This window comes from Larimichthys crocea, chromosome XXIV (assembly GCF_000972845.2).
Source record: "Larimichthys crocea isolate SSNF chromosome XXIV, L_crocea_2.0, whole genome shotgun sequence".
NCBI lineage: Eukaryota > Metazoa > Chordata > Actinopteri > Sciaenidae > Larimichthys > Larimichthys crocea.
The window spans coordinates 19,334,604-19,348,887 of record NC_040034.1 but is presented as its reverse complement, the minus strand read 5'-3'; the positions used below and the strand labels follow the sequence as shown (position 1 = coordinate 19,348,887).

At 41.1% G+C, this 14,284-nt stretch overlaps 1 protein-coding gene and 1 long non-coding RNA gene across 2 annotated transcripts; one reads left to right on the top strand and one right to left on the bottom strand.

Annotated features, from left to right (window-relative positions):
• Window positions 1-66: 66 nt before the first annotated feature.
• qrsl1 (glutaminyl-tRNA amidotransferase subunit QRSL1) lies at window positions 67-5,158 on the top strand. Its single transcript, XM_019254105.2, has 11 exons — window positions 67-205; window positions 1,155-1,314; window positions 1,395-1,493; window positions 1,581-1,677; window positions 1,811-1,972; window positions 2,071-2,246; window positions 2,955-3,070; window positions 3,400-3,592; window positions 3,683-3,800; window positions 4,031-4,236; window positions 4,663-5,158. Exons 1-11 carry the CDS (start codon window positions 182-184, stop codon window positions 4,878-4,880), a joined length of 1,569 nt encoding a protein of 522 aa, XP_019109650.2. The 5' UTR covers window positions 67-181; the 3' UTR covers window positions 4,881-5,158.
• Window positions 5,159-12,269: 7,111 nt separating this feature from the next.
• LOC104923334 (uncharacterized) lies at window positions 12,270-13,966 on the bottom strand. Its single transcript, XR_797112.3, has 2 exons — window positions 13,623-13,966; window positions 12,270-13,034 (listed from the first exon to the last, which is right to left on the bottom strand). It is a non-coding gene; the product is annotated as an uncharacterized LOC104923334 (long non-coding RNA).
• Window positions 13,967-14,284: the final 318 nt, after the last annotated feature.

Below are 14,284 nucleotides of genomic sequence, written 5' to 3'. Positions count from 1 at the left end.
GTCCTGGAGGAGGCGCCGACAGCCGCTCCAACCAATCACAGCGCGGCTTCCTCAACAGCCGTCCAATCAGAGAAAGCGCTGTTAGACGGTGACTTGAAACAAACATGGTAGCCTGCTGGAGCGTCACACCGTGCGAAGGTTGCTGTTGATTTAAAGGTTGTCACTTAAAAACTGTGCAAACATGCTCGGCCTGACAATCAGAGAGGTTAGTACGACTGTCCTCCTGTTCCCCGAGCTCTGCTCCGCGTCTGATCATCGCTCTGTGCTGGTTCATAACCAGCTTCAGTGAAATAATGTAGATATGTTGCCACTCCTGCTCTCAAAAACATATTGTCAAGTTGTTGACATTTCATCTGGCTGTTATTCTGTGTTACATGGTTGCATGCATGTGTTATCAGATGCATCTGGCTAACATCTGTCTACATAAACTGAACGTGTTCATTTAAAGCACATTAGTACTTAAATTTTCAAAATATATGACTGGTTTATGACATTTTAATACTGTCCAGGTGGACCTGAAATACACTGTTATACTGTTGGAGATATTTTATGTTGATTTTTAACAATTTCTATCTTTTCTTTTTATCTGATGTGATGTCTAACTTGTGCTTTATTTGAGTACCAGCATAGTTGAAATCATTTATCAGCTGTTTAACTGAGACTACCATCAGCTGTGTGGGGGGTACTGTCCTCTGATGCATGTGAGACAGACAGAGATCGACAGTTTTTGACCTCGTGTGATGACTTAAAACCTGTTCGGATGTTTCGTTTTGTTTTGAAATAGTCAAGGATTGAAAATAGGAATAAGTGACTCAAGCTTTTTTCTGATCAAGCAGCAGAGCTCTGTAAACCTGGCACAGCGGTTTAAGTGTAAAAAAACAAAAACAAGGACAAGACAGCTGGGTAGTTTAATCTGTAGCAACACACAAATCTTTTTTTTTTTGTGAACTATTGAAATAAAATGTACAACATTAACCATGTATAGGAGTAGCTGCTTCAGTTTCAGGGTCCTGGTTTTGCACATGTCGGCTCACTCTCCTACTATCCAGAACATCTGAATAGGAAGTAAATGTCTGCTGTGAAAGTCTCATTGAGTAAAGGACTTGTGATGCAGAGTCACACTTTAACCCTGATGTTTCATCGTTGCTCTTCAGGTGTCTTTGGCGCTCAGGGAGGGAAGAATCTCCCCAACAGAGCTTTGTAGGAAGTGTCTGAACCGCATCAAGAAAACACAACATCTTAATGCATACATCACCGTGACAGAGGAGCTGGCACTGAAGCAGGCTCAAGAAGCAGAAACCAGACTGCTGCAAGGTACGGACACGTGACACATGTTTCTATATAACCTGTGTAAAGTCCTCAGTTGTTTAATGTTTATCGCTGTTTTTGTTCAGGTGCCCCCAAAGGCCCTCTGGATGGAATCCCCTTTGCAGTCAAGGACAACTTCTGCACAGAAAATATCAAGACCACATGTGCTTCCAGGATGCTGAAAGGTCTGTGTGAGCCTCACCGAAAGTGATGCTGTGTTTTTCACTGTATGTCAGTCCAGCAGTGATAACGCACCGTTACTTTTGCCACAGACTACCGTCCACCCTACAATGCTACAGTGGTCCAGAAGCTCTTTGACCAAGGGGCTGTTCTCATGGGGAAGACCAACATGGACGAGTTTGCTATGGGGTAAGGCCATTGTTATCAATGTCAGAGCGGCTAGTTACAAATTAAACCTTTTTTTATTAATTGTTTGATGAAGCTGTGCAGGCTTTCATGATTAACTGGTTGTCATTGTCTTACTTATGTATTTGTCTCGCAGTGCGGGCAGTACTGACGGGGCTTTCGGTCCAGTGAGAAACCCCTGGAGCTATGCGGCTCCCTACAGAGAGCAGACAGGGGCAGCAGCAGACTCTGACTGGGTCGTCACCGGAGGAAGTTCAGGAGGAAGTGCTGCAGCTGTGGCTGCGCTCACCAGCTTCCTGTGAGGGGTCACATTCATGAAATTAAAAAAAGATACATGATAATTGATTTAAAAATGGTGATTACAAATCAAAATGTCCTTTTTTTTTAACTTGGCAGGTCTTTGGGTTCTGACACAGGTGGTTCCACTCGTAACCCTGGAGCTCTGTGTGGTGTTGTGGCCCTGAAGCCCACTTATGGTCTACTGTCCAGACATGGTCTCATCCCCCTGGTCAACTCCATGGACGTCCCCGGCATTATGACCCGCAGTGCCAGTGATGCAGCTATCGTCTTAGGTAGGAAACATTACATTCATACATTGATAGTTGAATGTCATCCTCTTGCTCTTTGTAGATATGGTCTACAGTACATTTCCAGCTCTTTCTTTCTAAAAGATGAATGAATACAGATCAAATTACTTAGTCTAACTGTGTGATCTTCTTGTGGTCTTAGTAGGTTTAAGGGGCCAGAAGTAGCTCAGTCTCTGTGGACTTGGTTTATTAACCCCTAGAGGAATAAATAAAGAATAATACATTGGCCCAAAATACACTCTTATTCTTCCACTGGCCGCAGGCTGTTCTTGTGGTATCAGATGACTAATATCTTTTTAGGCTCCTGTGAATGGTTCAGGGTGATGCTACTTCTGGGACATGGTCAAACAATACAGCCCAGTCCATCCACTACATTCTGCTACTGCACTGGCTTTGGCTGCTGCCATCTTGGCAGTCCTGCCTCCACCGGCTCCTGGCTAATCAAAAAATAGGCAAATAGATCTTTTCTCTAGTGAGTGAGTGAGTGACCTGTCAGATAAAATGAGGAATACTGACATTAAAAGTACCCTGTGTTGTTTTTTGGCCACTTAGTTTTGCTATAGAGTAATTGTTAGTACCATTCTGCTGATCATGACTTGGCATGTAGTATCACACCAACAAATGTAGCAGCCATCATTGTGAATGAATCAGTTGTCATATTAATGGACTATAATTTTGTTTATGTCTATGCAGATATCCTCCAAGGCCTTGATATTAGAGACTCAACAACAATCCCTGCACCTGCCTCATCACTAACAGAGCTACCTGAAGGCTTTGATGTCAAGAACATCTGTGTGGGCATCCCCAAAGTGAGTTTAGCTGTGTATTACAGTCTTTACCTCTTCTGTATTGTCTCAGTATCAGTAAAAATGAACTTTACCTCTTCTGTATTGTCTCAGTATCAGTAAAAATGAACTGAAATAGTCAATTAATTCAGCATTTCAATGGTAGTTGCCAGCTAAGAAGAAGAAACTGTTAATACTATTGATATCTATATCATACGTTGTCTGTTGTCCATCCTGATCATTTTTTAAATATATTTCTTCTGATTCTTTGAATGGAAACTATGAATTCATGTCCTGTACCTGAAAGGTGTGCGTCTATCATCAGATGTCTTGTGTCTCTTAATGTATGTCAGGAGTACCATGCCCCGGGGCTGTCTGAGGAGACTTTAGCACAGTGGAGTCGTGTTGCTGACATGTTTGAGAAGGCGGGAGCACGGGTGGAGCAAGTATCCCTCCCCCACACTCAGCACTCCATCGTGTGCTACCACGTCCTGTGCCACGCTGAGGTGGCGTCTAACATGGCCCGTTTCGACGGCCTAGAATACGGTATGAACATTTCCACTAGGGTGCCACATCACACGTGAGATTACACAGGGAATCTGGAAATAATGTTACACTGTTGAACTCTTCTGTCAGGCCACCGTAGTGCAGTGGACAGCTCGACGGAGGCCATGTATGCCTCCACCCGACATGAGGGTTTCAACGACGTAGTGAGAGGGAGGATACTGTCTGGGAACTACTTTCTGCTCAAACAGTAAGGCAGCAGATTGAACCTTTCTGATTCACTAACCCTGATTTCAAACCGTCAGTGTGTCAGAGCTGATAGTATATCATGTTATCGGTTTGACCTTTTCTTTGCTCTATGAGCCAAGTTCCTATACGTGAAATATAAGAGAGGCTAAAACTACTCTGGTGGAATTGCGATATTTCAGCATTTTAACAAGCATTAACTACGGACTTCCTATATCTCCTCTCCTTAAACAGGAACTACGAGCATTACTTTATAAAAGCTCAGAAAGTCCGCCGACTGATCGCAGATGATTTCAAGCGCGTGTTCAACTCAGGCGTGGACGTGCTGCTGACGCCCACCACTCTGGCTGATGCAGCCTGTTACTCCGAATTTACCCAGGAAGACAACCGAACACGCAGCGCACAGGAAGATGTCTTCACCCAGCCTGTTAACATGGCAGGTACAGAGAGAAAAAAACAAAAAAACACAGTTCTACTTTCAGGTATAGGAAGTGTGGGAGGATTTAGAAACTTGTACGGGTATATTTTGCCTGCATGAATATAAACACATGCTATATGCACCCACACAACCATGACTGAAAACCTGTCACCCAAAACTACATCCGCTTCCTATTTACTATTCATACCAGTCATAATGAAATTAAAAGGGGAAATGAGTATTTGTAAGTAAAGCAGTTCTCATTTCACTTTGTTAAACTCTGATGGCAATTCTGGTCAATGCATCTTTTCAGATCAGTGGACCTCGCAGCCATAAAGCATTGTGTTTGTATTCAGTTAAACTTTCTCCGCCTTTTATTACTCTCCAAACTAACCTGTAACTAACCTTGAGATCTAATCATTGCCTTTTTCTTTTTTATTTACCCCAGGTCTCCCCGCTGTTTCTGTGCCAACTGCTTTATCAAGACGGGGCCTTCCTATTGGTTTACAGCTTATCGGCCCAGCCCTCCATGACAAGAAGCTGCTCAGTGTTGCCCAGTGGATCGAGCAGAGGGTCGGATTTCCCTCCATCTGTGACTATGGAGACTCCAGCGAGACAAGGAATGACACAGGAATGACCAAAAGGGAGCAGACTTCAGCTGTATGAGGGAAAACCGCACACAAATAACTGTTGACAAAGTCACTAAAGACAGGCACACAGAGCGGACTATGGTGGACATTTTGAGCTTGCAGCTCAGGACAGTTTTGTTGGAGATTCAGTCATCACTCCAGTGCGATAGCTTTAAGTACAATAAGTGATTAAACTCAATGATGTACAACATGCATCATATTTGAAGTGCAGGCATACTGTGTTCAATCTGTAACCTGCTGCTGTATTTGTTGTATGAAGATAGTGCTTAATAAATGCAAGCTGGTTGAGTGGTATTTATTATGTTACTGCACTGTTGCTAAAAGTAGACACATTGGTGACACTTGATTTGGATAGCCTGCCTACTAATTTCTAGGGTATTTGTAACATTTCAACAGCTTTTAATGAATGTTTTTAGATATTACTCTGCTGTAGTTATGGCTAGGTTTAGGCACCAAAAATATCTTGGTTGGGTTAGTATGTTCATGAGGTTTCACATATTTTGTAATCTGTTAAACATACAGACAAAGCCGAACATTCTAAACTGTCAGTAGGAAGACTATCCGAGTTACCGACACATTTTCTTCTAAAGCTCTGTTCTTCACCTGCATCTGTTTTTTGTAATATGCCATCTTCGTGGATCTAGGTATGGCGTCTCTTGCATGGTCTTGGGAGTTGAGTTGCCATGAATCTTCTTAAGAGTGATTCCTAACCTTTCGCAAAACCATGGGGTTTGACATTTTTGAATTCTCAGTGAAATGTCTCTAAAACTATGGATGGATCACTGCGAAATTAGGAGAATGAATGAACCAGAATATTTAATTTACTATCACCTTAAGGCAAGACAAAGGCCTCACCCCTCACTCAAGAAGCGGGAACTAGCTAATTTGTGCTAGTCATCTTGGTCAGGTTCAGGACAACTATTGGATGGACCAGTATGAAATTTGATCAACATTCATAGTCCCCAGGGGTTAATAACAACACTCCACTATACTTGGTGTTAAATGACATACTAAACTAAAATGATGAAAGTAGTGGACATTACACCTGCTAAACATTTAGCTTTGTCATGCTGAGCATGTTTGCATGCTGACTTTAGCATTTAGCTCATACCACTGTGCTGTGCTAGCATGACTATGAACATTATATTTTATATTAACACTTATCAAAGTAAAGCCTTGCATATATTACATCCAAGCAAGATCTTTGATGCTGAGTAGGATATAAATTTGTAAATGAATCTATGTGCTTGTCAGGAAATGAGTTTATTTCTTAGAAAAACATGTTGTCCTCCTTGTGCTACAGAAAAAAAGATACAGAGTTTGGTAACAATTTTGCACGACCAAACACCATCAGCCTCTTGAAACCATTTTGGCTTACCTTCCCTGACACACTAAGACTGTCCACATTAAAGTGTTGGAATCAACTTAAGAGAAATCAATCCAGTAAACCAATTACAGAACTGGAAGCTGTCCAGGTGCAACTAAGGTGCTACACTGAGTCTGCAATAACCTGCTCTAGTTGACTGCAGCTCCACGTAATCCTGACCCATTTCTCTGCTGGTAGGAATCTATATTTGTCCTTGTAACAGTCATATATTTATATATTTGTTTTATTTTCCATTTATGCCCCTTTAAAATCCCAATGTTAGGGTTAGCTGTAAAAATCATAAATTATTTTATGTATTTATTTATTTTTTTAAACCAGTATCAGTCCTAATCATACATATCAAATATTATTTTAAACTCCTCCATGCACCTCCATTTTATGGTCTAAGAAACACAAAAAATTATATAAAATTAAAAAGCCCCAGGCCTCAAATGAAGTGGAGAAATGAGAATTTACATGTTTTATATTTTGTATTTGAGCAGGATCAAGAATAGTGTTTTGAATGGGTTTAAATGTGCACATTTAGGTCTATTTTAGTCCACGTTGTTTACAATAGGCTATAAAAAAAATACACTAAAAATGTGAGAACACTCAAAAATGCACAACCTTGCATGGAAAATCATGCAAATAAGCTAGAAAGTAAAAGCCAAATACACAAAAATGTGCAAAGGGGCATCAAAGGGTTAAACTGATAGTGTTTCAACATGTTTGCATAAACGCACATCTCATAGTCATACTTCCTTCTTTTAACATTATTTTATTTTATATTCTTACCTCACTTCGTTTTAATATACCACACAAATCTCAGTTTAAAAAAAGAAAAGAGATCATTAAATTCAACAAATGACTGTCAAGAATCAGTAAACATAACATCTGATTTCAAATATTGCTTCATAAATGAGGTGAAACATCCTGACTACACTGGCAGATTTTATCATTTGTTCTGACAAAATTACAATTACAAGCAAAAATGAGCTGATAAGAAGAAGCTATTTGATGTGTGGTGAGACTAGGTCCTCTCTAATTTTGCTGTAGTGCCTCGAAGTGCCAGCTCACTGTTTCTACATTTATCATGCAGCTAACACATTTTCTCAATTAGCATATAGCACAACATTAAGACAGTTAAGAATAGGATTAAAGGCTTGTTTTGTAGGTACATTAGCAATGAAGAGCTTCATCTTTAAAGGAGTAGTTTGATATCTATGTCATATAACCAAAGTCAATTTTAAACAACTAAACTGGCTGGTTTAGCAATGGTTCAGCAACATTTTACCTTATAATGTGCATTATTTATATATATAAATCAAGCTTCTTCTCCTTTATGACAGGAAGTGATCAAACAGGTCAAGGTAATTCTGGATGACTACAACATGGAGGAAACATTACAAAATGGCTTCTGAGCTGTCTGTAATATGGATATATACACATATATTGAGCTACTTTTGCTATTTCCAATCTCATATGCATACAAAGCTCAGTGTGAAAAGGCATTTTTTTTGGTTTTTTTGAGGAAGTGAGAGGTGTGATCACCACAGCAGAGAGAGGACAACTAAACCGTAAATATGTTTTGGCTGGTTTGTGAAGGTGCAAAGAACAAGTTGTGTCTTTCCTGGAAAACCAAGGAAGTATGGAAAAACATGCAGCAAGTGTGTGTGGGCCTGTTTCTCATTAAACCAGATGATTAGTAACACAGCTGGGTGGTGCTGGGTGAAGGGATTTCCCCCAACACGGAGGATGGTTCCTTCAGCTAGCACCTATTTTTGGAGTTGAAGCATCACTGTGTGTGTAAATGTGTGTTAGGCCTGTGATGGACTGGTGACTTGTCCAGCGTATATAATGATTCTTAGACGATATCCAGTTTAGACTTTCTTTTTTTCTTTTCTTAACTTCTGATATTACCTCTAAAGAGAGGTAATATCATACCATTACCTCGAAAGAGAGGTAATATCATTACCACTAAAGAGAGGTAATATCAGTAACAGGTTAACTATACAAAACTAGTTTATGTAATAGACCACTGCCCCACTCATCTGTTTGATTTACAAGACAAATAGTATTAGTTTACAACTATTGTGCTACATAGACTTTAAATATCAGGCTTTTATTCGTATTTTAAAAATGATACTAGAAAGGGAACAAGCACAATAGAAAGCAGAGGCCATTTTGAAGAATGAGACTTTTTGCTCACAAAGGTTTCACACAATATGTATGTAGAACCTGCAGCATGACATGACGAAACCAAGATGTCTTACAGACGGTTGCCAAGGTGCCGGATAAATGGATGATAACCCTGTCATTACCTGCTGGCATTTGTACCTCGTACAGAAAGACATGTTTGATTGATAATTGGCTGTTCAGGCTTACAGATGTTTAATGCATAAGTCTGGGAAATGTGCTTGTATGATATTATAACCTAGGTGTCAAAAACAGGAACAGGAAAGGAGGACATGCTGTCAGCCAAGGTTGGAGGCTGTGGTGGTTAATCTCTTTGAACCGTGTCAGAAGTTTGGTACTAAAGCACATCTGAACCCTGCAGTGATAGAAGCCATGATAGCTTCACTTTGTATTATAATATAATTATATGTTGGCCCTGTTGGTTTGCCAAGTCTCTACAGTCTGATAGCAGTCAGCAGGTCAGCATGAATGTTTTCCTCATAAAATCTGACATAGTGAAGCAGCTGTAAGTTAACTGTGTGCTCTTTATTTTTTGTAGTCGTAAATACATTTATTTCAGTTGAGAGCAATGCACGAAAGCCAACAGAGAGATGCTTGCTGTAAATTTCCAATGCAGCCACTGTTTCACAGCAGACTTTGAAATAAGATCTCTGTCTTTCTCTGTTTCCGTTAGTCTCGTTGGTCAGGATGTGGTCACTCAGTCTGCCTTTAGTTAATGTCATTTTTTAGATAATTTGTTCAGATACATTACCTCTTGGTAATGTTTGATTCGTAACAATGAAGTTTTAAAAAACAGATGTCTACTGGAGGTTTTATTGGGCTGTTTGTCAGACAGTTAACTTCCCTGTTTTGTACCACTGGAGAAAAACTATCATTAATGACATATTTACACACACAAAAAAACAAAAAAACAACTAAGTGGGGTGTCAATTAGCCCACTTGGTAGAGCATCTGCCTCATGTATGAAGGCTAAGCAGCGGCACAGGGTTTGTGGCCCTTTGCTGCATGTCGTTCCCCATCTCTCTCTCCACACATTCCTGTCACTCTTCAGCTGTCTATGTCACAAATAAAGCTTAAGCCAAAAAGTCTTTAAAAAACAAACAAGTAAATGAATACAAGAGAGAAAATAATCATTTAAAAGCATCTTAGCCTGCATGAAGCTAATAATAACATGTATAAAAGTTTAAGTTAATGTTAGCATGCTAACAGTGCTCAGTTAAATACATGACTAAATGTCTGCAACAATGCAACACTAATGTCATGCTAAATGCTTAGCAGGTGTATTGTTTACTATGCTTTGCATTCTAGTTTAGTGTGTTAGCGTGCTAACATTTGCTAATTAGGCCTGAAGACAAAAGTACAGCCAAGGCTAATTGCAGTCCAATTAGTTTTGCAGGTATTTGGTCATTGACCAAAGTTTTGGAGAAGTTTTGACCTGATGATGGCGTTAAATGAAAAGTAAATGAAATACTCAAAACCAGTGCAGAAAAGTCATCAAAGCCGTTAGCATCACCGTATGATAATCATAAGTCTGTACAAAATGTTGTGACAACCATTCTAGCATATCTAAAAAAGAAATTCTCAGTTCTTCTTAAATGTACGGTGCAGATGATGTCAAGCTTTTTCACTCAACTGAAGCAACTGAGAATTCTCTTTACTTGATTTCCTAAAGGCAGTAAAAATAAACACGCATGTCATTGTATAATGACTTCATGGTTTCAGTTCTTCCACAGCCAATGTTACACCCAGCGCAGATCAACGTAGATCTCAACCATCCTATGTCACGTGACGTAGGTATCGCTGTGGCTTCCCGGCAGTATTGGTGATGTGATATCCGTTCTAGCACATGATAGTCCTTGACTTATTGATAAGCAACAAACTCACACAGAGACACCGTGGAACGAATGCTCAATCAGTGTTGAGGCTTGACATGCCCAGATGAGATGGCTGTGATGCAAGAACAAAAAAAAAGAAAGAAAAAAAAAGTGTGGCCGTGTAGTTGCTGGTGTCAGACCACTTCTCAGAGGCTTCGACGTCATTGCTTTGAAATGCAGAAATGTGTGAGTGGTTGTCCACCTCAGTGAAGAAAGCTTTAGAGCAGCGGTCCCCAACCTTTTCTGCGCCACGGACCGGTCTCATGTAAGACAATATTTTCACGGACCGGCCTTCAAGGTGTGGGGGGGTAAATACGACAAAATAAAATGATGCAACCGGCATAAAAACAAATATAAAGTGCATAAAAATACAACTCACCATTACGCTGAATTAGTGGGAGCCCTGAGCTTGTTTCTCTGCAACGAACCGGTTCCATCTAGGAGTAATAGGAGAGTGTGTTTCTTATGTCCAGTCTAGTTCGTAATTCAGTTTTGGTCGCTGAAGAAGCTTTCCAAAGACGTTTGTTTTTTACTTATTTTTGCTAGCTTTGAGGGCTTAACTGGGGTAACGTATCACATGACCGAGACGAGTGTCTTGACCTGTCTTAACCTGTGTCAAGAGGCACAGACAGATGTAATTGGGAAAGAATCCAGCCATTTTTAAAAATAAAACATCATAATATTATAATATATATTTCTGTGCGGCCCGGTACTAAATGACCCACGGACCGGTACCGGTCCATGGCCTGGTGGTTGGGGACCACTGCTTTAGAGTGTCCTTCACCTCTCCCTGATCCCCCTCTCATTATTTGTTCCCTTGCATGTGCCCCCACCCCCTTCTCTACCAGTGAACAAACACTTATACCTGAACTCAGGTTTCTCCTTACGTTTCAGGTGGAGGGGAGGACATAGGTGGAGTGGGTGGAAAGGAGGAGGAGGGCCTTAAGTGGTCACACTCTGGCGGTCAACTAAAGGAGAACTCTTCTCTTGATCACCTGACCGCACTCCAGTGGCATTAAAGTTTCACGGGCACACTGCAGGAATGTGACTAGTACTCCGTCAAGTCTCTGTTGCTTCGGATTATGTAGTAGAGACAGAATGGAGAAAACATAACATGTTTATGAGGAAGGAGCAGGGGTACCTGATGAAGAACAAAGGGGGAGGGAGGAATGAGAGGAAGGCTCTTGGAGCAAAGGTCCTGATCTGGGTCTAGCTTTGGAGCAGATAAGATGAGCTGGACAATACACCCTTTGTCATGTGATCAGGGAGGGATGCAATTCCCACACAGATCAAGAGTGGGTGCACAAGGAGGGGGTTGGATGAGAGGTGGCAACAGGTGAATTCCAGCAGTTAGTCTTTCATAGAGAGGCCCTTTGATGGAAAAGCCCCAGCACCAAGCCTGCCTCACTAGCCTTTAAATTATTCATCCCACTCAGTTAATTATTAAAGTGAGTTTTATTTGTCTAGTACACAATTCTTCCTATGTGGTAAGAAGACTGTATTTACTGTTACTAACGTTGGCACCTGATGCTTAAGTTGTTTGAGACCCTGTACTGTCACATCAGGGAGCCAATTGTGCAAACAAAAAGTAAAGTCTATAGATGTAAATAGCCTGTATAAATAAGTATTGCAGATTTCAGAACTGGTTGACAGGAATTTGACTCAGGTTTCAAGACAAGGCTCACACTTGTCATGTCATTAAACTGGAGATTTGGGGTGAGCACAAAAACTGTCCCTTTGATTCGTCAGTGCAAGGGACAAAATGTGCCATTAGCTTCTTGTAGCCACCACGATTGCACAAACAGAGTTCCCTTTATGCAGTCATGAAGCCTGTTGAGTGAAACATTGAGGATGCAAGTGAAATATCCAGTGCAACCGAGGACTGTGAACTCAGCTGAAGTTACAGTGACCTTTATTTCAATTTCTCCATTTCTAAAGCCATTACCAAAAAGAGTCAAGTGCCATCTTGTCACTTACAATTCAAAGCTTTATTGGACTTACAAATTTTAAGATTTAAAAGCAATCATTTTACACACATATTTCCAGAATTTGTAATGTGACATTTTCTAATCTTGTTTACAATCACATTTGGGCCTACGAAGCCTGGTCAAGTATCCATGATGCTTTCTGGGCACGCAGTGGGGAATAAGATACCAAATAACTCTTCTCTCCCACTCCCCTTTTGAAGGCAGTCCCATCCGAGAGAGACCGGCGGTTTCCTGGAAAAGGGGAAGTTTTGATATAGTCCATGGAGGGACCCTGCAAAGATCAGCGGGACAGGACGAGAGCAGCGGGGCGCGTCACCGGTCGGTGCGTGAGGACGGACACGCACTCTGGGCTGCCATTGCCCAGAGTGCACGCTTCTTTCAAACACAAATTCCCAAAATGAGGACAGGCAAAATGCTTTGGTGAAATCCAAAATGCGTTTATGGACAGGGCTTTTTTTTTTTTTTTAAAGAGAACTGCTCTTGGAATAACGTTGCGTCCCCAGTCCAGCCCCAGCCAGTCTTGGCAGGTCTGTGTCCAGTGCCAAGAGCCATCAGTCCGGTCATTGGGACCAGCCGTAGAGGAGAGAAGCTATGACAGCCAGCGGGAGGAGCATTGTGAAGGCGTCGATACTCCCAGAGCCGTTCTTATCTGCGGACGTCACGTTCACCGGGCCCATGGTAGTCATGTTGTAGGATGTCGAGTTGGACATACTGGTCATATTTTTGCCTGCCTGAGCCTGGACCACCTGTAAACGTACAAAACCGCATCAGCACATGTTCTCTGCAGGGGAAGAGTTTACAGCACAGCAGCTGAACCATAGAGTATTGCATATGCGTGCGTAAAAGTCAGGAGGCAAACAGACGCGCACGACAATTTCAAACAAGCTTTGCACCCAGTGATGAGTCTTTAAACATGCACCCCTCCAATGAGGATAAACGTCGTTTTAACTTCTGGCTTAAGATTTTTTAATCAACAATTACAAAATTAAAGGAGACGGGTTTCACGTTCCGATTATTTGAAACCTTAATGCACCCATTTAGAAATTCTCAGGACATTAAACACCCAATTAAGTTACAGGCAACTGAGTCTGCGTTTTTAAAGTTTATTTTAAGTCACTTCTGCTGAAATACAAGAGGTACTTGTAAAAAAACACAAGCTCCCACTTCACATCTTGAACATCCATTAGTTAGAAATTAAAAAGCCATTTCTGACCTGAGCGTTTGTTAAGACGCTTAGGAGAGGAAAAGCCACTTTCAAAGCTTTCCTGCGCTCAAACTGTGAAACCACACATTTAAAAAGAATTTAAAGAAGAAAAAAAAGGTCACAAACTAACCTGTGATGAGAGGAGATGGAGAGCCAGGAGGAAAACTCCAAGGTGAGCTAAACACATCTTATTCATCTCGGTGCTGAGTGTGACCAAAGGCTGGACTCTCTGCGCTGTTCGGGTCCTCCGGTTAATGAAAAGGTGAATGAAACTGGAGCGGCAGCCGTGCGTTTTATACCCCCGGTGACATCATCAGACACTCAGCAGCACCTGCTGCAGCCTGGATCCTGCTGCACGTGAACGCCTATAATTTATCCCTCCTCCCATTGGTCAGCTCACAGTAAACACAGAGTTGTGGTGATAACTGGTGTCTTTTCAATAGTCTCCCCACACCCGCGTGTATATGATGTATACAGATAGTATCAGTATTAGTACTAGTAACACCAATAGAAATAGCTTAAGGGGCACTGGGGGGCTTAAAATTCACTTTTTCTAGCAGTAAGGGGCACTGGGGGGCTTAAAATTCACTTTTTCTAGCAGCACAAAATACACAAAGTGTATTCAAAAAATGAAATAAAATAGAAGAATCAAAGATATATAATATATATATTTTGGACAAGTCCTAAAAGTTAAATAATTCATTTTTAATAGGTTATTCAATAGACACATAGTATGTAGCATTGTAGAAAAGTGTGTGTGTGTGTGTGTGTGTGTGTGTAGGAAGGAGATAA

Bases quoted from the DNA above. Each gene is read 5' to 3' on its own strand.
- qrsl1 (XM_019254105.2), top strand. From the start codon at position 182: ATGCTCGGCCTGACAATCAGAGAG. The intron at 206-1,154 runs GTTAGTACGACT...GTTGCTCTTCAG, and splicing joins TCGGCCTGACAATCAGAGAG to GTGTCTTTGGCGCTCAGGGA. The intron at 4,237-4,662 runs GTACAGAGAGAA...TATTTACCCCAG, and splicing joins CCAGCCTGTTAACATGGCAG to GTCTCCCCGCTGTTTCTGTG.